This window comes from Temnothorax longispinosus, chromosome 3 (assembly GCF_030848805.1).
Source record: "Temnothorax longispinosus isolate EJ_2023e chromosome 3, Tlon_JGU_v1, whole genome shotgun sequence".
Classification (NCBI taxonomy): domain Eukaryota; kingdom Metazoa; phylum Arthropoda; class Insecta; order Hymenoptera; family Formicidae; genus Temnothorax; species Temnothorax longispinosus.
In genome coordinates, this window is record NC_092360.1 from 19232443 (window position 1) to 19258967 (window position 26525).

General features: G+C 43.4%; 1 protein-coding gene across 16 annotated transcripts in view; it reads right to left on the reverse strand.

Annotated features, from left to right (window-relative positions):
- LOC139809751 (protein muscleblind) overlaps positions 1-24383 on the reverse strand; it is a 404286-nt gene extending 379903 nt beyond the window's left edge. For 3 of the 16 annotated variants that reach the window (XR_011731167.1, XR_011731169.1, XR_011731168.1), the window contains exons 1-2: positions 23091-24379; positions 1198-3513 (exon numbers count right to left, since the gene is read on the reverse strand). Coding sequence is in view for 8 of the 16 variants with exons in the window: in XM_071772903.1 (XP_071629004.1) it covers positions 1198-1383 (186 nt within the window). In the remaining 8 variants the exon portion in view is untranslated. Of the gene's footprint in view, positions 1-1197; positions 3514-23090 lie in introns of all 16 variants that reach the window. The other 13 variants (XR_011731166.1, XM_071772907.1, XR_011731171.1 and 10 more) reach the window with 8 other exon arrangements.
- Between the last annotated feature and the right edge of the window lie 2142 nt (positions 24384-26525).

The window sequence follows — 26525 nt, forward strand, 5'->3', positions numbered from 1 at the left end:
GACGTCGGGTTCGAGTCTCCTTCAATTTTTACATAATACTCGTTGCCTCCCCGAGCCTGTCTGATTTATTGACGATTCGATTGGTACCCTCGCTCCCCGCGCGTTGAATAATTGTCGCTATTAATAACTGCGAATTCAATTCTCCGGTTCAATATCTACCGAGACACGCTCGGAAGACGGGCGCGCCGCACCCCCGATGGCTGTTCTCTCTCCCTCTTTCTCGCGTTCATTTAATCGCGCCTTGCCTCGGGACTCGCGTATACGACGGTATATTCTAAAATCCATAAACCGGCGTCTCCCCTCGAGGGCCGATAGCGCGCCCGATCGACGATAAGAGACTTATTACCCGTCGTAAATTACAACCGGTTCCTTATCTCAACCGCGTGGCGTTGCAAATTATCGGCTTTGTATCGGGAGATCAGCAGTCGGAAAGCGCAGGCAAGAGAGATCGCGATCGATGATCTCACGACGCGGACGTACACATGTATTCATTTGGATCAATTGTGCGCGGAATGGAAAGAGGTCTTCAGAATGCGTTTGATGCCGTAGAAAATGATCTACAAGCACGGGCCTCGATATCCATAGATTCGCAATTGCTTATCGATAATCTTCTTAAACATCAATTTCAAAAACTTGCCTCTACTCTGGCGCAAAATAAACCCGACGTATATAATCTCCGCGTCTTCCATCTTGTAACATTATTTCAATAGCATATAGAGATCAAAGTGCACGACATCTTATCAAATGAAATCAGAACCGTTTTCTTCGGAGATAATAATAATAATGATGATACGGATAATCCTATATTAACTGAATTCATCACGGTTCGCAATTGTCGATATTTCTCACTTCGTCAATAGCAAAGCTTCTATTAGCTCTCATAAATGAGAAAGAGATAAAAAAATAATATTCTATTACAATATAACTTCACTTATCTAACAGAATCGGGACCAACTAAGGAGAGTTCTAACAATAAAGCCCCATTCTACGCGCATCGATGCGAATACGTTACGATAGCGATAGTTTCACACTTCATCGGGATATAGCAGAGATAATTCTCTCGTCGGGTTTACCGAAGGTGTCAGATAAGTGAAGGCGAAGTTTATCGGCCGTGAGCCGAGGACCGACGATTCCGCTCCGCGCGAACGCGCTCGTTACGCGCGAGTACGAAAACTCGATTATGCAACGGTTCGTTACCTTGATACTGTCGTAGCAGGCGGTCACCCGTCCGTTCTGCACCTCGACGTTAGCCGGCGGATGGGCGAACTTGCACTCCGTGTCGGGCCTGGTGCACTTGTTGCGCTGGAACTCCCTGCAAACCTCCAGCTGCAGCCACCGCGAGTCCTTGCCGTTCAGTAGGTTATTCATGTTGACCATTGCCATTCTTCCACTCCTGGAAGATCGAGAATCGCCGTCTGTTGGCCTCTACCGTGAGGGAGTAGTACTATCTCTCTCCCTTTTTTTCTTACTCTCTGTCTGCCGTTCTAAACTCTTCCTCGTGATGATCAGCTCCTTTTCTCCGGTGCACTCGCGTCGATCTTGCCAAAGATATAGACGTTTCGGTTTATGGAGTAGACCACCTCGCGACACGAACTCGTCGGCACTTGTTCACGGGATTTCGCGGCGTTCGGTACTGAGCCCTTTCGTTCCACCACTTTCGCCTCGTCTCGCCAGCCTCTCTCACCACTCGCTCACATACACACGCTCACTCACCCCTCCCTTTACCTCTCTCTCCCCCTTCTCACTCTCTCTCTCTTTCTCTCTCTCACACCTTCTCCTACCACTCACACACCGTACGCGAAATCCCGCGTGTGCCTCGGAGTCATGCGACTACTTGAGATTATATACCTTACGGCAGCAGATTTCTCGTTTAAGCGCGATGTGATGATCTTAATGTCCTGTGTACGCGATGACCCGCAGCAGTCTTCCTATGCGTAGATCTTCCACGTAGAAAATCACTGCGTTTCGCGATTTCGTTTTTCCTCGAAATCGCGCTTAGCTCTCGTCGTCGTTGTCACGCGATATGTCGAATCGTCTCGCGGAGACTCACGTTTATCAGCAACGTCGGCTGTTTCAAGCGTGGCTTATCGGCGTTATTTCTCTCTCTCTCGCCTGATATCGAATCCGGTGTTGAGAATTAATCGAAGGAGCGCGGCGGCGGCCGGCTTAGGCGTCGTCGTCGATGATTTGCGATTATGCCAAATTCTTTACTCTCCGTAGGCCGTTTCAATGTGGCACACGCGTTTCCCGCTCGATAATCTTCGGGAAAGCACAAAAGCTGAGTATATATAGGCGAGGGAGAACAGGATGGAGAAGATATCTCACCGGAAAAAGAGAGGAAGCGAAAAAGGTGAAGCTATATATCGACAACGATTAGGCACCGGTCGATTTTAGGCGGAATGGTGGCCGCTAACTCTTGGCTTCGTGATAAGGCGACGTCGTAGGTCGTCGATCTCGTCTATCGACTCCTCATTCACTCTATTTCCTCAGTCCTCTCTTGATCTCGCAGCGCGCCGCACTTGAGAAGCTGTAGCCTGGGCGTAGTAGTAGTAGTGGTAGTAGTAGCAGTCGGGCAAAGCTTGAAAGCCTTCGAAGCTAAACGTCGACCATGAAGAGCGTGCTCTCTAGATGCGCGCGCTTTTGCACGAGTATCTCTCTTCCTTTATGCACACACAGGCAGTTAGCCGCCGTTGAGGGTGTACTGGAGCGCACGTGTGTGTGTTCGCCTACGTATGCGTGTCTCGAAAAGCCGGTCGTGGCGTCCTTCAAGCCGGTTTCAAACCAACGCGTGTGTCTCGCGGCGGCGAGTCTACTGGAAGGAGTAGGGCAATGGTAGTGGTCGTACAGCGGAGGAGCTGGTGCAGGACTGTGCTCGTTCACCACGGCGGTCCGCCGGTGCTGCTGATGAAGCAGGAGAAGATGGTGGGGGTAGAAAGAAGGGCCGCTCCGTATGTGGAAAGGTAGAGGAAACCCTTACGCGCCGTTCTGCCGGGACCGGGAGAAACGGCGACGCGTGAGTCGGTTATTTCGAAATTCCGTGGGCAGGATGCCGAATGGAGGAGGCGAAGACGGCTGTGGACGCCGAAGAAGAAGCGTGCGAGAAGAGTGGTAACGGAGTCGGAGATGACGACGAGTCGTCGAGGCGGTAAGAGGATGGGTGTTGTAAGCACGTGAAAACGGCGAACGACAAAGCGGGCGTACAGGCGACAAGAGAGGGCAAAGGTCCGGCGACCGGGGTCGCGCCTGAGGTTCCTCGGGTCGTGTCGGGGTCGGACCCGAACAGAAGAGGGAGGGTTCCAGGGGTAACAGGAAGGGGGGCAGGCGCGGAAACGGCGAGACAGAGAGAGGGAAGGGGGGTTCCCGGGGTGTCGGGGCAGGACGGGGGGGATCAGGGGGGGAAGGAGAGGATTGCGAGTTAGCGAGTGACGTTGCGCTTTCGTTCCTCGGATTTACGTCATTTATTCGGCGTACTGCTGGCTCCTCCCGCGCGGTCGAACTCCGGTTCCTGCTGTTCTGGAAACATACCAAAAGCGAAAACTCGCGTTACTGCGGATGCAAAGGCTTAAAATGCTTTCTGTTTCGGGCTTCCAGGCGGTCGGGGATGAGGGGATGAGCGGATGAGGGGATGAACAGGGAGGAGAGAGGGGACGGGGCGGAGGGGGGGTTAAGCGCAAGCCGCGAACAGACAGACAGATGGAGTCGGAAAAGCGCAGGAGTACGCAATGCACAAGCACGCTCGAGCACAAACGACAGACATTATCAATGTCAGGATTGCGGACACGTCGCGAATCCACCGAAAATATCGACGGATAGTGCTCTTGTCCCCATCCCTCTTTCCCCCCCCTCCCTCCATCGGTACACGCAGATGAAACGCTAGTCGCACGCCCAAGAATCTGCCAGATCTGAATATAGACCTCGAAGCGTACTCTGCAGCCCGCGATCCGCGATTTGCGAGACCTAACTGCGAATCAAACGAGATATTAGATCCGCGGCGTCGATGCTTGTCGAGAGTTTAGCAAGAATACTTAAATCTTTGCAAATATACTGTAATTTATAATACAAACGAGATAAATAGTTAATCCAGATATGTGAACGGCTAAATCAATTGAACTACAGACAGTAAAAATATCCAATACAAAGTAATCAAAGCGTGACTCTAATCGACCGGGTGAGTAGTAGCACGTAAGAGGGAAAAAACCGCCGTATAATTTAATAATTCTAGCTGCGAAAACTCACAACGTGCTATAACTCTTCGCGATCTCCTGCGTACATTAGCCGGAGAAAAACTGTGTTTGCTTACGTGCAGCATAAACATCCGGGGCGCGGATGGTTCCGGGGGTGAAAAGAGAACAGGGACGGTCGTGTATTTTATGTGCGTCGACGTAGAAACAGTTAAGGCGAAGAAAAAGGCACGCGCGCGGCCAGTACTGTAGTACAATTTTCCGTCGCGCAAGTAAGCCGCTTACGAAAAGCGGGCTCGAGTCGTCGTTTCTCATGTTACCTGGCGCGAGTTATGGCGCGACGTATGTGTGCGCGTCCGGTGCGCACACACTGGCGAATGGCCGTGCCGCCGCGCCGCGCCGCGTCGGCAAAGAAAACGTTTCGAGCGTGATCGTTTGTTTTCGTCGGAATTCCGCGAGTTCCCGCCGAGAATCGTTGAAATAACGCAACATGAAGACTCCGCGAAGTCTCGCCATCACCGAGTGTCAAATGCAATAATTGTCATGCGCCTAAAGATGTCGCGTTACTAGTCGTAAATTAACTTCTCAAATAGAACATCGCGTGTGGATATTAAGCTATGCCATATTTCTTCACACGTGATTGCGCACGAATACCGCACTGTAAAAAATTTTGTAAAATTACAACTATTATAGTGGGTAATTTTGAGACCCACTAGTAGTTGTAATTATACAATATAATGGTTGTAATTTTACAAAATTACAGTACGGAAGAAAAAAGTAATTTCGTATTACAATTACACAAATGAAAAATGTGTGGAAATTTACACCTATTATAGTGGGTCTCAAAATTACATGCGGGATCTCTTTGAGAGATCTAACTAATTTATTAACTCTCGGAATGAAATCGTAATAACCGCCAATGCCAACTCACGTCTTATTAAAACACCCGATCTTAATTTTAATAGAGCAGACCCTATTTAGAATCGAGGTCTCCTCGGAAAAATTTCGCGGAAAAAAGTTATAAGAAGCACTTTGCTAATTATTTTATAAAATAAAAATTGAACAAACATTTACGTTTATCAACTTAAACTTTTATCTATGAAAAGTCCTAATAGACAGATAAGTACGATTCCAACAATCCGTAATCAACAGAACGTTTTACAGCTAGAAAGCAGATTTGAAAAAATGTTACGAATAAGCTTACACGTGAAATATGTAATAAATTGTCGCATCCATAAAAGAAATGTGTCAATTCAGCTTAAACTTTATCCAGGCAAACAGACTCTTTTTAGTTCCATGAACCTATAGGATTTAGTTTTTCTATTCACTCATTGCTCTGTGTATGTGTGTGTGTGTGTGTGTGTGTGTGTGTGTGTGTGTGTGTGTGTGTGTGTGATGTCTAAAAAATTTCAATTTTTATTTACTGACAGCTTTTATTAATCCGGAATTTTATATTTATATATAACTAATATACTATTAAATGCAAATTATTTTATTGTTCTCATACACGTTACATTTTTCATGATCATTTCACACATTCTTATTGCATGTGAGAGTCACAGAGAAAGAAACTGCATCCTGATTAAAATTTATAAGATATTGTCTTTAAAAATTGGGTTACTTCAGTAAATTTAATTAAAACATTAATTGAAATATTAAAATTTATAATGTTTAATACAGTAATCCAATATTAAAAAAAAAACTATATACGCTAATTCGAAAACGTTGGCTAAATATCCCACATACATTTAACATTAGCATCGTAGCGTTAAATTACTTCAGGGAAAATCGCTTCGCCGAAGAGAAAATATATCGTTCAGATAAGGGTTAATGTGTCTCCGCTGAATCAGATCGCGCATGTTGTTGATATGAAACGAATCGTAGGCGATACCGCCGCGGCATCGCACGCCGACGTGAAATTTTGATCGGGAAAAACGAGAGGCTCAGCTTTATCAATAATTATTACGCAGAGCTGGGCAGGCAGGCACGACTAACGTTCAGATATTTCTCTTTCTCTCGTGACTCGCGTGCTCGAGAACCTTTGTCTCTTTCTCTCTCTCTCTCTCTCTCTCTCTCTCTCTCTCTCTCTCTCTCTCTCTCTCTCTCTCTCTCTCTCTCTCTCTCTCTCTCTCTCTCTCTCTCTCTCGCTCTCTCTCTCTCTCTCTCTCTCTCTCTCTCTCTCTCTCTCTCTCTCTCTCTCTCTCTCTCTCTCTCTCTCTCTCTCTCTCTCTTTCTCTCGTTCTCTCGTTCTGCCGGTCGAATCGATATACGTGCACGAATGCGGCTTCGAGCTTCGTCCACTTCTTCTTTCACGTGACTACCGCAGGAAAGAGGGCCGGCCGAATCAATATCTCACACAGACGTTTCGACCTCGTCCTCGTCGCTGTCGCCGCGAGCTCCTCGTACACCCTTCGAAGGTCGTTCTCATCGTTTTGATTGTGAGTCGAAATCCGGCGCCGCGGCGGTGTGCAAAACGAATCTCTGAATCTCTAATTAATCCGCCTTTTTACCACACGACAGATGCGCGCAAAATGCACGTATCTACCGCGTGCACGTGTGAGAGCACGTGTACCGAACATGAGAGCGCACGTACGCATGCACGGTCAATTGCGGCGTATTCAGTGTGGCTCGACACTTCGCGCGTATTAAGTCATGCGGAACCTTGGCAAAGTACTTGACATTTTAATTCCGAGTATCGTTAAAAATTGCAGCAAGCGCGGGGAAGTTTGCAAAATACAAATCGAATGAGAATATTGACAACCTTGAGACTTTTCTATTCCTTTATTTCTGTTTGGTGAAAATGCAATCCTTTATTTCTTATGGTTTTATAAATTTCAAAGTCAAATTGCTCATTATTAGTCCCATACAAACATAAAAATTCTAATAATACAAAATTTATCAAAATTAATTAAAATAAGATGTTATGAATTTACTGTTAATCTTGCAAAACGCTTTAATTTGCAATATTAAATACATTTGGAAATCAATGTTCAAATAAATGTATCATTATACATAATAAATCATTATACAAAATAAATTTATCATTATTTGATTCTTATATTTATATTTTACTTATACGCATAGTATTTCTATATATAAAGCGCAAAATAAAAATTAAAAAGAGAATAGATCTCGCTCCAATTTGAAAGTAGCGACATGCCGGATATTAACCAGAGATGCGGTTTTCGCATTGCGAGCTTTTACTTGTCGGGCGGTCCATTTATAACGTCACCATTATAATGCACCGGTTGGATACGTGATTGCGGTCGATTGGACAAATCCGCCGTCGGCGGACGATATGCCGAGCGAGAGCCAGCGATTCGATCGACAGAGGATGAGTGGATACGTGAGAACGAGAGAGAAAGTTACATAAATAGAAGCATACAGTGCCGGAGATGAGAGTGTGAGAGAGAGAGAGAGAGAGAGAGAAAGAGAGAGAGAGAGAGAGAGAGGATGACAAAGAGCGATGAGGTAGAAAAAATGATTTTTAACATTTCCGATAGATTGCACCTGATTACCCGGACCGTACGAGCGGGCACGTGCAATTCTGCACGCGGACAGCCGTGTGTGCGTGTGTGCGTGTGTGCATGAGCACGCTCGTTCATTCGATGGGTTTCCCTTTGTGCGCGAGACCGAGAGTAAAGTAAAAAAAAAAGGAGCGAAATTAACGGAATGAAACAATGGGAACGACCGGGCTTAAGGGTTGCTGCCGGCTGTGTAATGGAATTAGGTCCGATTAAATTAGCTAAAAGGATTTTGGGTATGTACCGAAGGAGCAAACTACGTTTTCGATATTATCGTATTTCTTTCTCATGCTCGTGGATACAACCGGTATACTCTCTATTCTACCACTCCTCTTTCTCTGTCTTTCTCTTAATACAACTCTAATAACCACCGCGTAACTCACATTCATGCAGGCTTTTAATTGAAGCCTAAAATATCTTTTTTATATCTCATAAGTGAATAAGATATAAAATACTTTACGTGCTCAAATTAGAAGTTAATCGCTTCTTCACGTGAGATTACTTTTAATCTGAATGAGATTAAAGATAGGGATTAAAAATATCTGTCTAATAATGCCATGTTTGTAATAATTGAAAAACTACAATCCTGAAATATGTTAATATGTATTTTCTGTTATATCAGATAATATTCTCAAACTAATAATGGAATGATTCTTCCAACTGTTTGCGATGTTATATAAATATATATGCTTTATCGGAAATATCACAGCGAAAAGATCTTAATTAGTAACTGATATTATATAAGTTCATTTATTTATGTAATATTGTTCTACAGTTCTAATTTCAGTCCATATTTTGTTAAATGAAATAATGGAAACGATCAAATTACAAGTTAAATAAATCTTGAAATTCTTTGGTCTGGATATACAATCATCCAGATACCTTTGATCGACGGTTCATTTTGATACAGAACAGTGGGAGAGAAAGAGAGAAAGAAATTATAGATAAATATAGAGAGGAAGAGAGAGAAAGTCGCGAGAAAATATCCAACGAGAGATACCCGGAAGCTTTCCCGCGGAGCAACAGAGATCTGAGTAAACACGATGCCGCGCGTACGACAGTAAGTGGATCTTTTTGAAAGGGTTTAGAATTTTCATGCAGGAGCGTTGTTGTAAAAATAAGACACGGTCTCGCTGGTCTCGCTCGCTCGCTCGCCGCGTGTGTACCACCAAAAGAGCCGTCAACACAAATTCGTGTGCGTCGATGCGCTATTTTCCGCTCGGGACTTTTTACATGCACGTCCGTCCTTTGATATGTACAGGGAATCCGCGAAGCGAGCGCGGTAAGCACCGCCTTCTCGCGGATAGAGAAAATCATTCTCTCCACTCTTCTGCATCAGCATACTACCCGGAGAAATTGCGTAAGAAGACTGGAAACACACCGCAATCCCCGCCCACAGTCGGAGCGGAGCGTATAATAGCAGCCGAATTGCGTTCATTAAGGAAGTTACCGGCCGCACGAAATGACGCGCGAACACGAGAAATAATTGATATTCGGCCGCTGTATCGTGCCTGGATAATAATCGGCTGGCTGCGTGAGCTCGCAGGATGCAATTTGTTTTCTAAACAAGCATCGCTCGCCCGACTTCGGATTACGCCGAATCACTATTACTATTTCATCGCGGACGCAGTTAGAGGTCGTTTTGAAGTCGTGCGCTGTTTAATCGAGATTTCGGGAGTTACTTTTCGTTACTTAAAAGAGGGAAAAAAATCGACCAACTTCGGGTTCGATATTTCGCTGAAAGCACTAGAGATAAACGAGAGATCTTTCTTATCGGTATTAGTTGCAAAGTTACGTCATGCTGAAAATGGAGGCGTCGACGCGACTAATAGCCCTTTATTAAATATTCACCGTAACGAAAAATCGATTCCAAATTCGTCGCGGAATCCATAATCGAAATTTGATCCGCTAAAAGTAGGACGTACTCTAAATAAAACTGTGACCTAGAAAAGGTATAAGAAATCGTTAATCGGAGTTAATTAATCGAAGTTATCTACATATTACTCTCATTATTACCTACGTAACTCACTATTATTTAACGATTCCGAGACTAACGCTTCGGTTGTTAACTCAGTTTTTCACACGTCTATTATTATAAGTACACACGTCAATCACGTCTATGTATCTATCTATCTATCTACATATATATAACAAGTGTCCTGACTGACTGACTGACTGACTGACTGACTGACTGACTGACTGACTGACTGGCTGACTGACTGACTGACTGACTGACTGACTGACTGACTGACTGACTGGCTGACTGACTCATCAACGCCCAGCCCAAACCCCTAAACCTAGAAATATGGAATTCGGGAAGTATATTCCTTCCATGAAGTAAGCACCCACTAAAAAGGAATTTTTAGAAATTCGACTCCTAAAAGGGTATAAAGGGGTAAAATGTTTTCACCAGGTTCCTCAATATCTCTTAGGCCCGATCAGATATCGACTTGGTTTTTGTTTACACAAAGGTTACCCAAACAAATGCTTAAAAACATAATTCAGGATTTTGCCCTAATCAACCACCCCTAAAGGGGCAAATCTAGATTCGGAGGTGAATTATAAAATCCTTCGCATACCGTAGCGAAGCAAGGGTATCAAACTAGTATATTAGTATAAATACAAAGAAGTGGCGCGAAAATAATGTAACGCAACGAGCAAAACAAAGAATTAAACGTCCGAAATTTATGCCAACGTAAAAGCAACTTTATGCAGAGAGTCATTATGTGTGAGCAAACTCAATATATTATTTTACATTCGCGTATTTACATTCGCGAATGCGAGTCAATAAGATAAGCGGAGAACCCTTTAAATTGCGATATACAGATGTCATACATTTCGCGGACTTAAGTACTGTTAAGCGGAGAGAAATCGAAACTGGGGTTGTGTAAGGGTATGTCTCGCCCGACGTCCGATTTTATCCTCGGGAAAACGTGGACAGCGAGGAAGTATTTGCGCTAAAGCGAAAGCGCCATACGCATAAAGCTGAGGCATTATCAACCGAATGGAAAACAATGGAGATATCGATCGCCGATTCGCCGCGGTATGCATCCATTCGGGTGCGGTTCGTCGTCGTCGTTGCGGCGCAAATGCACGACACCCGGTTTTACGTTCACATTTTAAGTTTCTATGAGCTAACAAGTTGTCTACCGAGATTCCGCACTGACGGAAAATATTTCGCGAAATATCAGCCAATCGGGAAATTATTACTGCGCTTCGTGCTCATTGCTTCGAGATTCAAACGGCCAAACTTTTTAATCCAATACAACTACGCGGTTCTCGACCATTAGCAAAGTTTATGATAACATGGTTTATAATATGATATGATATAACGCGACATGAGAGTTGTGTAAAAATGAGGTTTTCCAACAAAAAATTGAAAATTTAATCTATCCTTACCAAAAAATAATTGTCATTTGATATTCTAGTAATTTTGTTCCAAATTAATTCTATTGTTAAAATAAGATATGCTTTAAAACTGCTAATTCGACACAAAATTATATAAATGTAGAAAAAATTTTTATATGTAACCTAATTTTTCATCTAATTTTCGGTATAAAAAAAAATCGATTTTATATTCATAAAAATGTTTGCTTTTAAAAACTAATTTAACAATGACGACACGCTCTACTTAGAAAACATCGAAAAAGAAAGAGTACACGAAGCGACGTGATGTGAGTCTTCTCGAAGCAATATTAATTCTTCAAACAAAATAAACATAAGCATAATTCTGGCTGCTCTCATACATTCTACTCTTGAGAGTAAAAGCCGTAAAGAGGCCATAAAAAAAGCCATAAAAAATTCCACTTTGCATAAAAAGGCGGAATCAAGAAGAAAAATATTCGGCGTACAGCAAATTTTCATTAAAAGATCGCACATCGCGCATCGCATCGGGTCGCCACGCACAGTAGGTATCATTTTCAGCAAGCCCGTAGTATTTTGCTGCGTGCTTGTACACAGCCTCACACGCAAATGGTTGCGTGCAATTATACGGAGAATATTTTTTTCGTTCCAACGAGCTTCCGCGCGCGCCGTTTTTCGGACCAAGAGCATACCACGTATAACATCAGAACGGCAAATCGTATTATTTTTTATTGCGAGCACTAGCATTAAAAAATAATATCATATATATGGAAAGTTATCCTTGAGTCACTTTGTTAATGCGAATTACTGGAATTTATTAATGTTTTATTTATTAAAATCGTCAACTTAAACGAAACATAAAAAATAAAACGGTGAGTTTTTGACTTTTAAAAATATATATAAATATATATATATATATATATATATATATATATATACACATACAAATCTCAATTAAATAAAACCTCTGCTTTAATTAATAAATGCTAAATGCATACGTAACAAGGCAGATCCGAACAAAATTTACTAGTATTTTATTAATAATTCCAAGATATAACCACTCACAAAATTAATAACAAAATTAATAAATGTAATTAATAACGTAATTTAACTGCTACGCAATTTATTAAATAAAAGTGTAATTAAATATATTAACGAAAATTAATGTAATTAATATCATATAAAAATACTGGAGAATTATAATACCTTCTCTCTATTCATATTTTCCATTCAACATTTCCTTCGATATCTAATAATATATATTTTATCGACCGATTATCCATCGACCGTGCGAAAAATGTTCAAGAAAACAGTCGAGTAGCCGAATATTTTCCGTGAACATATCGCGCGGTAAATCGGTAGATGGAGTGCAATTAGAACGCAAAATTGGTCGCGTGTAAGAGAGCGAGGGGTTAAAAAGCCGCTCAAAAGCAATTTGACGTAGCGCGGTGGATGCATCGGGTCGCTTTGAAGCCATAAATTCGCGAGGGGGTGCGCAATTGCGGGTGTGACGGAGGTGTTCGCGTTGCCCAATCGGACGTTGCGCTCTGGCTGCTCGTTCATGCGTTTCAATGCTTGCAAATCATTCATTCCGACTCATTGTCGGCAAGTCGGCTACGCTACACGCACGTTGTCACATCGTACAAAATGCACACTCTCTCGCTCCATCTCTCCTCTCTCCCTCTCTCTGTCTCCCCCCCTTCTCTCTCTTTCTCTTTCTCTTTCTCTCTCGCTCGCTTCACACCATGGAATTCCTCAGAACAGGACGCAGCGGGGGGGGGACCATGCCCTTGAATATTTATCGCTCCCGCGGGATCGAATTCTGCGTCGACGAGCCCGCGCCACACGAATTGGCGCGAAAACGCGGTCATTACGACGCAGCCAAGCCACGAATAGGAAAACGAGATCGTTATCAAAAGAAAAAATTATGCAAGAGAAAGAGGGAAAGGAAGACAGAGAAAGAGAGAAAGAGATTATTCATCGATGAAATTCCACGTTGTTTCGGTAATTACGTCAGGTTGTTTATTATTTAACTATTTAGCTACGAGAATAGCTTCCCATTATGTTCAATTATCTATTTGCTTCCACTAATATTAATCATTAATGAATGACTTCATGTACTAATATGATATTGGATATAATATACTATAAGCTACGACGCGTAAACAACTATGATTTACGTGTCAAATTTAAACATTAAATCACAATATATAATAACTAATTCAGGGATACAAGCAACAAAGTATAGTTCAATATTTCTATCATACGCATTCTCAAATCTCATCGGGTTTAAAAGCTTGCAAAATTATTTTTGAGTACGGCATGTTCCTTTTAACTCCGTTGTATAGCTTCATTAGCGATCGATCCATCATCCCGAGCAAAATGGAACAGAGAGTTCGCCAACGACCTTTGTTATTCTAAAGCGGACGTGCGATTACATAACTTTCCACTTTTTTACCAATATAAAAAAGTGAAAAGTGAAAATTTTGGTGCGCGCGAATATATGCTCGGAGCCGTCACCGCGTGCAGCTTTTATTTTCAGCGGGAAACCATGAAGATTCGATTGCGTGAGATTCGCGTGAGATTTGAAACGATGAAAAACACAAAGACCAAAAGAGTTGACTGACAATTGCGCGATCGAGCCCGCATCGGGCGTAATCGCGAGATATATCGGACACGAATATAACGGATACGTCAAATAACGGTCTCGCTTTGCGACACGACGCGCCGCACGCTGGAGTCGTATTGGCTATGAACTCCCGATCCCTCCACAGATCGCAAAGAAGGGAAGGTTAACAGGCCACGACAAGAGGAGGGCCGGACAGAGAGACGAAAAGAAAGATGAAGGGAGGGGTGAAAGAAGGGAGAGAGAGAGAGAGAGAGAGGCTACTAGCGAGACTGCGAGTTCGTTCGAGCATCCAAAAAAGGGGAACGCAAGAACGCCCGTGGATTTACGTTGATGTATATCGCCCGAGGTGAGCGAGAAAGAGAAAGAACCGAGAAAAGGAGGTAGGATAAAACGGGAAGGAGAGAGGGCAGGGCAGGGGGCAAGAGGGAGAAATATTTGTAGATTATTCTGGCGGGTCAACGCCACCCGCCTGTTCCTTGCGAGAATGTAGCCTGTCACTGTAGCCGGGACTAAAATTAAAACGAGGTACACCCCAATACGTGTGCCTAGAAATGCTTAAAATATTTCGTATCGGTATTATTGACGCTATTCGGTATCAAAGTATGTCATCATTTTTCTTCTGAATACTGAATATTGACTAGACAATAGACAATTTAGATAAAATACCAAAAATAATGAAACCTAGAAATATCTGAATATATGAAGTATTGGCAGAGGCCATAAATTTTTTTATGTGTCGTATATACTTTCATACTTATTAATTAATTGCAAGTTTATTAAATCGTATGCAGTTATTTTCTTGATTATCAACGAGCCACATCAACGCTGTAAAATAGCATACTTTTGAGTAAACTTCCAATATCAAGTTTAAGCACTCTCTTCTCAATACCGATATCAACTCTAAACTTTACTAAACTGAAATAATCTCAAAGTTACACTTAAGAAAATAAAACATGACAATATTCATGAGAAAAAAACTCGAAAACTTGCGTCCTTTTAATTTCGCCGGGACGTACCCCGTTTATGAAACGGCGAGTCCGCGATAATAAATTGCAACAGGTATGAGAATCTTATTTGCACGAGTACATGAGGAGCCTTAAAAATATGTTTTTAACCGAGATAGTAGATCTAGACGGCGCAAAACCGTATACACCCTACGGAATACATTGTCAAGAGTTTACGGTTAAGATGCCACGAAGGTGATGCTCCATGCTTGCGAGCTTTACTCGCGCTCCTAACGTCGCCGCCGCTCTTGCTCCGTTCCCGCTTTGTGCGCTTTCAGGCGCGACAACCCACGTTACTCAACTTACTTACGCGCGCGACCCTCGAATTACGTCGTCCTCGAGTATGCACGCGTCACCTTTTTACGTCTCCCCACCTCACCGATCTTTCCCCACTAAAGATTAAGCTAGTAACACGGAATACCAGAATCAGGCAATCGGCGGTATTTGGCGAATCAGCGATCGGTTGTTTTACTTCGAATGAACTTTTCTCTATTAAAATTCGATTATAGAAGCTAACTTATCTGTTTTCGTAATTTAATTAACTGAATCGAATTTCCGTCAGGACAAATTCCACTTGTAATTAACCGAGACACAAGGTTTTCTAGTAAACTTTCACCCCTCCGGCTTAATCCGTCGACGTCTTTTAATTCTCTATATTAATTAAATAGTTATAAAACATGAATTTTTTCATCAAAGCAATGTCGACACACAACTTATCAGAATACACGTTTGTACCACAACTGTCGTATTATGCGATCTATGCTTTTTCTTGCATATCTCTGTCTTCCATTCATTGAGATCGATTAAACGATCGAACGTTTCTTTAGAACAAAAGTCGCTAGCGTGGAGAGAGTGGAGAATCCGCAAGCTAAATGCATCCTTTTCGAATTATCGATCCGAATAACCATCAATAGATTCTCAATGTTGACTGTCGAATCAATGCGATTACGATTATTAAAAGCACCAAAGTTATTATGCAAAGCGAATTAATATATTATGGATAATTCGTGAAATTATTTCGACTTCTTTTTATAGAATGACTTTTAATTAGACATTAGTCTCTCCAAGCAGAATTTACATTTAATTGACCTTTATAGAAACATGACGAACTATTAACAGTGCATCAACTTGCACATAAAATTCGTTTCTGAAAAGAATGTTATTTATAAGAATAAATGACTTTCTAAAGGACATTTGATATAGTGCATAAATAGTTAAAAGTAACAAGACTTATTGATATCTTTATTTCTCATATCTCTTTTTTGCATTTTATTTAACATTCTTGATGATAAAGCCTCATATTATTATAATTTACTCACATTTTACAAGTTAATTCATTTAAACTAAATTGTAAGCATGTCTATATTTGCGCGTATATTTACGTTATATGTTTGGCATTGTTAAAAACATTACAATAACAGTTGAAAATAATTAATAAAAATAATTGCAAAAGTTTTAAAACTGTATTAAAATTATATGATATAATAAGTATCATTAATATATACGTTTTATATGTATGTGTGTGTAACATACATTCTCTTATATACATATTATATAAAAGTAAAATATACAAATAAAATAAATACGGAATTATGAATGATTTCTTTCTCATCGTATCAACATCGTATTCAATAATAAAAAATTTTTAAAAGCTTGTTGCACTATTTTCGAACATTGTGTACATATGTTATTTATTATAGTAATACAAATATGAAAATTAAATGACGGACATGCTGGCGAAGTCGTATTCAATTTCCATATTAATATTAAAACCTTCAAATTCAATTTTTTCGAAAATAATTCCTTGTATAAAAAAGTGTAATATTTCTTGTTTTTATTTATTTTCATTGAAAAATTAATTTCCTATTGGTTGTATTAAAAATTTCATTTTATCGTTACATATACATATTTAATTAAGAACGGAAATCGATATTTATATATATTTCGCTGCAAGAACTTTATATTTACATTATAACTGCAGAAATAAGAATTTTTAATTTCAGTTGCAGTAATATTTGCATCTTAATTTCTGCTAATAAAGTCTTATTTGTCTTAATAATTATGTTTATATCGCAACGTTGCAAGCCCTTTCATTTAAATTAAAATTTTAATATGCATTAAGAATCTTTCGTAAAAAATTGCATCATCTGTGGGAAGATGATGCAATGATTTAGAAGAAATTATCATTAAAGACAATGATATCATATGTCTATCCTAAGCGTCAGCGGCAAATAAAATATCACAGACATAATTGTTATATAATTCTAAGATAAATCGAAATAATTTCTCATTTTCACAGAAATTGACAAGGACAAATCGTCACATGTTTCACGAAAAGCAAACGCGAGAGCAAAATTTTCCATGCAGCTGCCGCATGACGTGAATTTCGATTATTGTTAGCCGAAAACTGAAAGATCACACGAATCTCGAGGCAGTGGGCATTTTGCCTGAGATAGTTTCGCACGCGTTACGTCATAGCCCATCATAAAACAGGCAAGCTTCCGCGCCACCAATCTCTCTTACACATCCACATACGGTCACCGACGATGATGTCACAGGATAATTCGTCATGATGATGCCGTGAAAAAGAAATGTACACACGAGAGCACTCGCTAATTCGCCATATATTTCTGGACGTTGTAGCGAGCGTAACCGGTGAATTTCGACTGACTACTCGACGAAACGTATTATGAAATTGCATTCTGACCTTTGATCAAATCTCGGAAGAACGAGTTGTAAACGTGAGTGCCTACGTCAGATTGTTACACGGGTCTCGCCGTATTTCCCGGCTGACGTTATAAACTTCCGGTGCGCAGAGCTACCTCTATGTAACGTATATTGAGAGCGCCTGAATAGGAGGTGGGAAATTAAAGCCACGAAAGTGAGTGAGTATAAGAGGAATGTATGTGTAAACAAATTTAACGTTTGTGACATGCGGGTTTAATTAAAATTATTAAAATTTAAGCTGTTTGTCCCACGTATATGCCATGTGCCAGCTTGATCTCTTGAAAAAAATATTAATAAATATTTCATTTTCTTTGTGCAATTTGTGGCGCGCGTTTTATAGCGTCGAAATAGGTTACATCTATAAATATTGAATAAAAATAATAAAAGAGTAATGCTATTCCAGATGGTATTTCGACCGGTCTAAATCTAAATAAATTAAAATTGATGATGTGAATAAATTTTTCCTAGATCTCCATAATTTGTTCGATATTTTAAATTTCGACACATAACATTTAATTATATAATTTTATAATTATATAATTTAATAATTTAATTTTTTAATTTTTTATAAACAATATTGTGTAATTATTACATAAAAATTATATATACGTATATTGTATATAAAATAAATTTGTATGTGTATGTGCATTTAAAAAACGAAACCTAGTGACGTCTGTCAATCAACGTAACGATAATGTCACATCGTCAAGAGGATTTGTCACATCTGTCATGCCTGCGGTCAACATCGTAGGAAAGTTTCGCCTAAGTCTCATTGTGAAAAACGTATCGATTACACGGGTATCGTTGTAAAGACCTTCGGGTGTCGGGGCCTTCGGTAGGTAGGTGCGACTTCCTACGGGTGCTGTAAACACGCTCGAAACCACCGGCTAAACGCCGGCGCTAGAAAAAGAGTCCCTCCGCGCGCGGCAGGGAGGTGAGGAGCGTGGAAGAACTCTCGCAATAGGATGAAAGACGGCGAGGTCGGAATGTCAGTGGGGCACGCCCATTGGAAGGTACTGTAATTTGATGCGTTTGTGCGCGGATGCGCGTCACCACCAAGCGACGCATTTACGCGCGGCTACCTGTATATCCGCGTCTCTTCCACTTCCTCCTCCTCCTCCTCCTCCTCCTCCTCCTACTCCTCCTCTCCGTCTCTTTTCTGTCTCTCTCTCTCTTTCTCTCTCTGCCCCTCCGACATGAAAATTATCCACCCGCGTTACGTCACATAGAAAAAATACGTGGTCGGCGCGGTCCGGTTATACGAGAGAAACGCGATCCGATCGGGGACGTCAACGATGTATGTGTTGCAAACGCGCGCGCACGCGCGCACGTGGTGTAAATATCGCGCACCGCGGTTCGTCGAATCGCGACCGTAAAACGAATCTAGAGTGAGGGGACCCGGGATACCGGCCTTCCCTTGTAATTTTGACTTGTGCCCGCGCCTACGGCCAGGCGAAAGCGCAAACGCGTTTCGCGAGAGCTCGCGTACGTGTGGCCGGGGATTTAAGGTGGTTCTTGCAGTACTTGCTAGTCAAATAGGCAACTATTTTTATTAGTGATAAATAAGTATGATTTTTGTCCGTAAAAATCAGCATATAATTAGATTTATTATTTATAACATCTTTAATGTTATACGACCTCTACGTAATTAAAATATTGAGACAAAAGTCACATCTTTTACTAGATTGTGAGCCGTGTGAATATATGTACAACAGCAGCGCGGCAACGAATAAATGATGCATGTTAAAATTATTTGGCCATTTTATAACTTCATTGTATTGAAACTTGTATTTATTCAGTATTGCAGATCTTGATGCAACCTAATTTTAATTCTTTTCAGAAATGGACAAATATTTTTATTTCACCCTTTGCTTTATTCGGCGTCCAGAACATGGTAAACGAATTTTTTGAGATATGCGCTGTACTCATCAGCTGACACATGCGACGTTGCCAAGCTGCCGCTAATGCCGCTCGAGTCCAGCCGTCAGTTCCGTATTGTCGATTTAGTCAATCAAAAATTACGTTTTATTAATATATGGTACGGTCAATGAACTCGGGCTTTTATCTAGTATCTTGCAAAATGTTTATTGCATCGTTTCGTCAGTTTTTGGTTCGTTTATCTAGTTTTGAAGTATTGCAATTTTTGCAGCATAAGCGCTTTAACCTCGTTTTTCGGATAAGGGATCCCTCCACCGCGTTAAATTGGCAAAGTTTACGGACATATATCTCCGGAACCAATCGGTTAAAAAATCCGAAATTTTACAGACACACTCGAGGAACGTTAATCTTTCATTTCATATTAAATTTTCCGGGCTAAGTACATATGACCTAAATGCAAGAACCACCTTAAGTTAAAATTCGCTTTAAATCCGCCCAATCTCGAAATCCATTTTTAGTCAATCGGCGAAATCGGCGAGCAATTAAACGTAAATGGGAGAATAAAAATTATACCTGCGTATTATTAATAATTCTCGCAAATTAATATCGCGTAACGCGATCGCGATAATCACTCACTGTGTAGAATGTATCGGCGATCGTCGTTACGATGATTCACTGACACGGTTAATTAATAACGGAGAAATAAAGAAATTGCAATTCAGCTTTATATCTGTACGGCTCGCTAGCTCGGAAAAAATGCAATCTTGCCAGCTAATAATGCAACAAGGTAGATTTCAAAGAAACGTTTGAGAAACATTCTGACGGAATAACGTTTACAGAACAAGTGAAGAACTTTTCGTGAAGAAAAGTCTATGGCCGGTATTCATAGTCGGTTCTTATTTCAAGACCGTCTTAAGTAATGTCTTAAGATGCTAATACGGCTCTGTGATTGGTTCATGACGTCTTAAGATTGTACTTAAGACGGTCTTAAATATAAGAACCGACTATGAATATCGGCCTATAATTCGTCTAACAAAAGATACGTAATCAAGGGACAAGCAATCGTAACTCTGTGCTCTTCAGCTTTTGCGGCTCATATATATATATATACACCGTGTATATATATACACTGAGAAGAAAAATTTGTCAATCCCAAAAAATATTTAGTCCGATACGTTCAACTAAACATTTTATAGTTAACAAAACATTAGTTGAATTAATTAATTCTTGATTAAAGAAACGAAATAAATTGTTGAAACAACTAATATTTAGTTAACTAACTAAAATGTTAAGTTGAACGTATCGGACTAAATATTTCTTGTGATTGACAAATTTTTTTCTCAGTATATATATATATATATATATATATATATATATATATATATATCGCTTCAAGACACACACACGTGTTGTTATAAATACGGAAAGTGTGTGTGAAAAAGTGTAGGTGATAAACGAACCTTTCAACAACGAGAGTTACGGAAGCCTTTGAGGCGCTGCTGCCGCGTTCCGGAAGCGCTGCTGCCGCGCAACGCCGCTCCGGAACGCGGCGTGTCGCGATAAGTCGTGATAAAGAAGATGCATACGTACTCTCGAACGTCGTTCCCAATTGCGATTTAACGCGCGGTCGAACCCCACCTCACAATTTTCACAGCGAAGAAGCCTCTCGCCGCCGCGCCGCGTCACGCAATCCCCTCGACGAGGGATTCGCAATCGCGCGGATATAACGCCGCAGTATGTCGAGCGCGCGCGCTTGAACGCTCTTTCGACGCGATAACCGACGAAACCGCGGAATCCGCTCGCACGCGCGAGGAGACTGGGAGGGAAACGCGAAGATGGAGGTTATGTGCGTTCCGGCGCGGCCGCCACAAAGCAAACAAATGGAGGTGCGACCGGGATCGCGCGAGCGTGGACGTGGACGGCGGAGCGAGCGAGAGGGCACGATCAACGGCCGAGTCGAGACTTGGAGCGTTTCGAAACGCGGCTATCGCGGTGTCGCTTACGCGATAATTCAGCGACGATAACGATAAGCGGCCGGCGAGCGGTGACGAAAATTCGAGCGGTCGCGCAGCACTCCGGTTTCTCCAACTAATTAATCCCGTCGCGCCGCGGATCTTGGGTGACCAACTTCAGAGCGGGCACTCGTACAACATACGTCTCGATTGGTCGCGAGCGCGCGAATCGCGCACCGTAATTTTAGACGCAAAATGCACACTCGCGTTAACATATTTTTAGATCACGTTTCCTTTCATATCTCTCACCCCCTACGTTTATTTTCAATTTATACTTGATTGATCGTGCGTTTCCCGGTATATATGTGTATATATATTTAACCGCTAAAACGACGAGGTTGCGCAAATTGTCACTGGCCAGTATTTGTGCAGACGATCGCAAGAATGAGAACCAATCAGCGTCGTGGAGAAGCGAGAAACGACTACCGGCGAAATAACTCAATTTTATCCGTTTCAGATTCAGACTCGAGTAGATTATAAATACGTTTTCCTCCGTCGTGCGTGTATCCAAATATAACCTACATTGCGTCGAATGACTTTCTTCCTTGTTTTTCTTTTTTTTCCGGAGCATTTTTTACCCATATTCAATTAATTAACTCTCGGTAACTACAGTTATCCGACATTTGACAGTTAGACACACATAAAATCTAATTACGCTATGAGTGTCAAACTGTCAATATGGAAATCAACGCCCCGATCGAATTTGCAAATACCTCGAGCATATTCTTTTGATGGCGTTTTCAATTGCAGCGATGCAAATCGCGGCGGATGCGATATCCAACCTTCATAAAGTTATGCTTGATTAAATATGTATTCGATATGTGTATAAAAAGCGATTGCAATGTATTTTCCACCTGCCATTTTGCATTTGACTTTTAGATTTTAATTCGGAGTTCAACTTCATGCGGAATATATATGAAAATCGGAGAGTAAGTTAAATTACTCTCCGGATACAGATTATCGTGATTAAAAACTGCACGTAATACCGCCGGCATGACACCGTAATACACACGGAATTACTTCGGAATTGTTTCCCCGTCGCCTAACAACTCTTCGACCAATTTTAGCGCGTGTTAAGAAACCGATAAGAAGTACTCTCGCGATACCCTAGAGCTCCCTCCCCCCCCCCCCTCGATCGAATAGCCATAAAGTGTCACGATAACTTGCATTTTAAGACTCGTATTCTCATTAACCGTGCACGCGTGACATCGACGTTTATCGTATCGGAGACTCTTGCAAAACTTCAGCAAACAGATATCGCCGCGATTATCACGCACCTAATTTTAACTTGTCGCGATAACGCCGGCGAGGCGCGACTCTCGACGAATTTTTTGGGAAAACACTGCCGCGGCGTAGAGACGCGCCGTTCTCGAGCCGCGTGACGTCATCCTACGCGCGCGACGCGTACATATATTACATAAGTACGCATACTAAATCACGTAAAAGCGTAATACTGCATATAGTGTATATATATATAAATATATGTATATACATATATACGGCGCCCACGCGGAAAACGTCACCCGTCGCGAGACCTTACTCGATCAGCCCGCGGATCGTTCTACTCGCGTATTTACGAGCCGTATCTACAGGCGCGTCACACCCACACCGTTTGTCTCGTAACACACGCAACACACGCAACACGCGCGCACACACATGCACACACACATACATACACATACACACACACGTATCAGCGTAAAGATACACATACACACATGACAGGTGTGCCTGGTAGGTAAACCACAGATAGGGAACTTTGTATGCATTACCTTGCTCCGGAACACGCGAAGGATTCAGACGCGATCTTGCCGTGATGTCGGTCACCTTGACGCGAGGATGCTCGCGATCGTCGACTGCAGATTATTCTCTCTCTTTCTTTCTCTCTCTCTCTCTCTCTCTCTCTCTCTCTCTCTCTCTCTCTCTCTCTCTCTCTTTCTCTATCCCTCGTTATCTCGTTGCGCTTTTTCTCGAAATCGGCTGTAGAGACTCCTGCGTGTCACCAAAACACCAGATGAAACTTCCGCCGGACACTTACGGGTAATATATCCCGCGATTTCTGCGATCCAATGTCGAACACCACTGCTTCGAAAAAGTATCCCCGGCTCTCACTTTACTGTAATATCCCGACGTAGTATCTCGCGGAGACACGATGATTCGCGCATGGACGACGGTCGTACGGTATTCGTGCGAGTGTATCGCGAATGGAAAAAAAACGACCGCTCTCACTCTTTCTCTTTCCTCTCTCTATTATCTCTCGCTCGCTCACGCGCTAGCCGGCTCGTGTGCGTTTTGCTGACCCACCACTGCACCAATGTTCCAACTCATAATCAGCTTTCCCCGATCACACGAGCTCCGGTTTTTTTAGCTCGAATCCGCGCGCGCTGCCGCTTTCTCTCACTTGCTCTTTCCTTCCGCGCTTCTCGCACCGTCTCTCTTGCTCTTTCGCCTTTTCCTTCTCTCCGCTTTCTCTAGTCCGCACGCGCGATGTGTTCCCGATGATGTTTCTGACAATCTGGAAATGTCAAACGTCAGTGCTACTGACTACGAAGCACGCGCGACCTGGACGAACGTTGCAGCAACACGGCAACGACGACGGCGACGGCGACGGCGACGGCGACGGCGACGGCGACGGCGACGACGACGTGGGTGACGAAGACGACGACGGCGGCGGCGACGTACTACGTGTCGCGATGATAACGACGACGGCAATAGTAGTAGCAGCAACGACGGCGGCGGCAGCGACTGCGGCGGCGGCGGCGGCGGCAACAGCGGCAGCGGCGGCGGCGGCGGCGGCAGCAGCGGCGGCGGTGGCGGTGGTGGCGGTGGCTACGGCAATGGCGACGTACGTCGGGGGCGACGGCGGACACGACGTTGTCGTTGGTACTAACCGGCGCTTGAACGGAAACGGGTGGATGTTATAATGCAGCTGACGGAAGCCTCGATGCAATTTTTTGAGAGAGGGTGAAGAGGTAAGGCGAGCGATGCTGGTTAGGCGACGGGATTGCGACTGCTTACTGCTTGCTTGCTAGCCGCTAGCGGGGGCCTGGCGCGACAGCAACTGCCCGACGGCAGCGCCCCTCTCTCCCCCTTCTCCGATTCCAGCGAGCCCCTCCATCTCCATTGCTCCGTCGCGCGTATTCCCCTTTCCTCCCCCTTGCCGCCTGCCCGCGCCCCGCGCCGCGCCGTTCACGCCGGCAGCTCCACGGTCTGTCTCGCTCCCGCACTCCATATCGCGCGGCCCGTCTCGTCCGCGCGTACGCGCCTCGCTCCTTCTCTCTCTCGTCATCCCACCACATTCCACTCATTCCAGTATTCTCCGCCGCGCTTGGCGGGTCTCTCTCTCTCTCCCTCGCGCCCGCTGGATATCTTCCATCGCGTTCCTCTCTCCATCCACCCGCTATACCTCCTCTCTTTTCCTCTATTGCGCTATCCCCTCCTTTTCTCTCCACCCCGGAATCTCCTGTCATCTCGCTCGCGTCTACCAGATAACTCCGCTTTCCCCTTCCCCGTCCTCCCCGCGGCTATCGCGCATCTCCGTTCGCCTTCTCTTCCGTAACTCTGTCCGACTCGCTCGCGTCTATCAGATACATCTTTTTTCCTTTTCTATCCTCCCGCTACGCGGCATATTTCCCTCTCCCTCTCTCTCTCTCTCTCTCTCTCTCCCCCGCCGACTTAGCGATTTCTGTCATCTCGCTCGCTCGCGCGATGCCACGTCGCCACCACCACCATTGCCGCCGTTGCCGCCACCGCTGTCGCCGCCACCGCCGCCACCATCGTCGTCGACGTCGCGGCGGTGGTGGTGGCGGCAACGGCGACGACGAGGAGGCCGCCGACCGCCCCTCTCTACGGCTCGATAAACCACTTCGGCGCGCATGCCCGCGTTTTCCCCTTTCCCCCTCCTTCTCCGCCGTACCGTTCCCCATATGACCGTAACTCCGCTCCGTCTTCGTCGGTCGTCTCGTCCCGTTCTCGCCGCCTGGCGACCCAGCCTGTCTGTACGTACAACGTACGTTCGTTCGCTCGCTCGCTCGCTCGCTCGCTTCGCTGGAGAACCGGCAATGGGGTTAGGTTGGATTTGGTCGCGTATCGCCTGCTGACTATCACGCCGCTCGCGGGTGGAGGGGTTTAGTCAGTCACCCCTTCCCTTTTCCTCACGCCGCCGCTCTCGCGGCGTCTCTCTCAGTCTGACCTCTCGCGCGATCTCCTTCCTTCCGCCGGTACCAACATAGTGAAGGAGAACCTGCCGCACGCGTTCTGCATGTCGGAGTAATCTTGTTTCACCGCGCGCGCGAGAAGGAGTGCGTAAAAGAGAAAGAAAGAGAGAATAAGAGTGATAAAGGTAGAGGGCGAATGCGAAAGGCAGAGGGAGATAAAGAATGCACGCGTGAGGGAGGGAATCGAGCGAGATCCGAGGAAAATTCTTTATATCAACACCAATGCCTTCAGCGCGCGGCACGGACGGCACGGTGCAGCGCGGCGGGAAAGATTCTCGAGTACGACGGAACGTAGGACTTAGGACTACCGGGCCGCGTATTTTTCACGCGGACGCGCGGCGCTTGCTGACATCGTCGCGACGCCCGAGCGCGTCGCGAGGACGACCGAGAGCGGGGAATTAAATAACGGGATTCGATCCGATCTCGATCTCGGTGCGCGACACTCGATCAGATTCCGGTCACTCTGTATTGATCCCGAAATTCGATCGAGTGTCTCGCGCTCTCGATTTCCTATGACTGTTTTTCGTATACGAATTGCGAAACTGCGTTCGACGAGGGGAAAGAGAGAGGGATAAAGCGTAATACGCACATTGGCACTGTTTAGACCTCTATCCGCTCGTAATCCCAGCTTGTGTGTATTCACGTATAGTTTAGCACAGTGCTTCCCAAACTTTCCGATTCAGCGCACGCCTAAATTCGCCAGAAAATCTCTAAGGCTTGACTGACTTAATAATTAAAATGTCGCAATGTAAAATAATTTTCTCTAGAAAAGTAGAACATCGAATACCTTCCTTCGCTTTCAAAATACCGAAAAATAGAAAAAAAAACAAAATTTTGGATTTTGAGGAATAAATGTGGAAATTAATATCGTATTACACGAAACGTGTATCATTGTCAATTTAATTCAATTTTATTCAATTCTGTACAATGAGAAAGATTATTATATTTCAAATATTAATTGCATTTTAATGTTTGACTCTAGAACGTTTA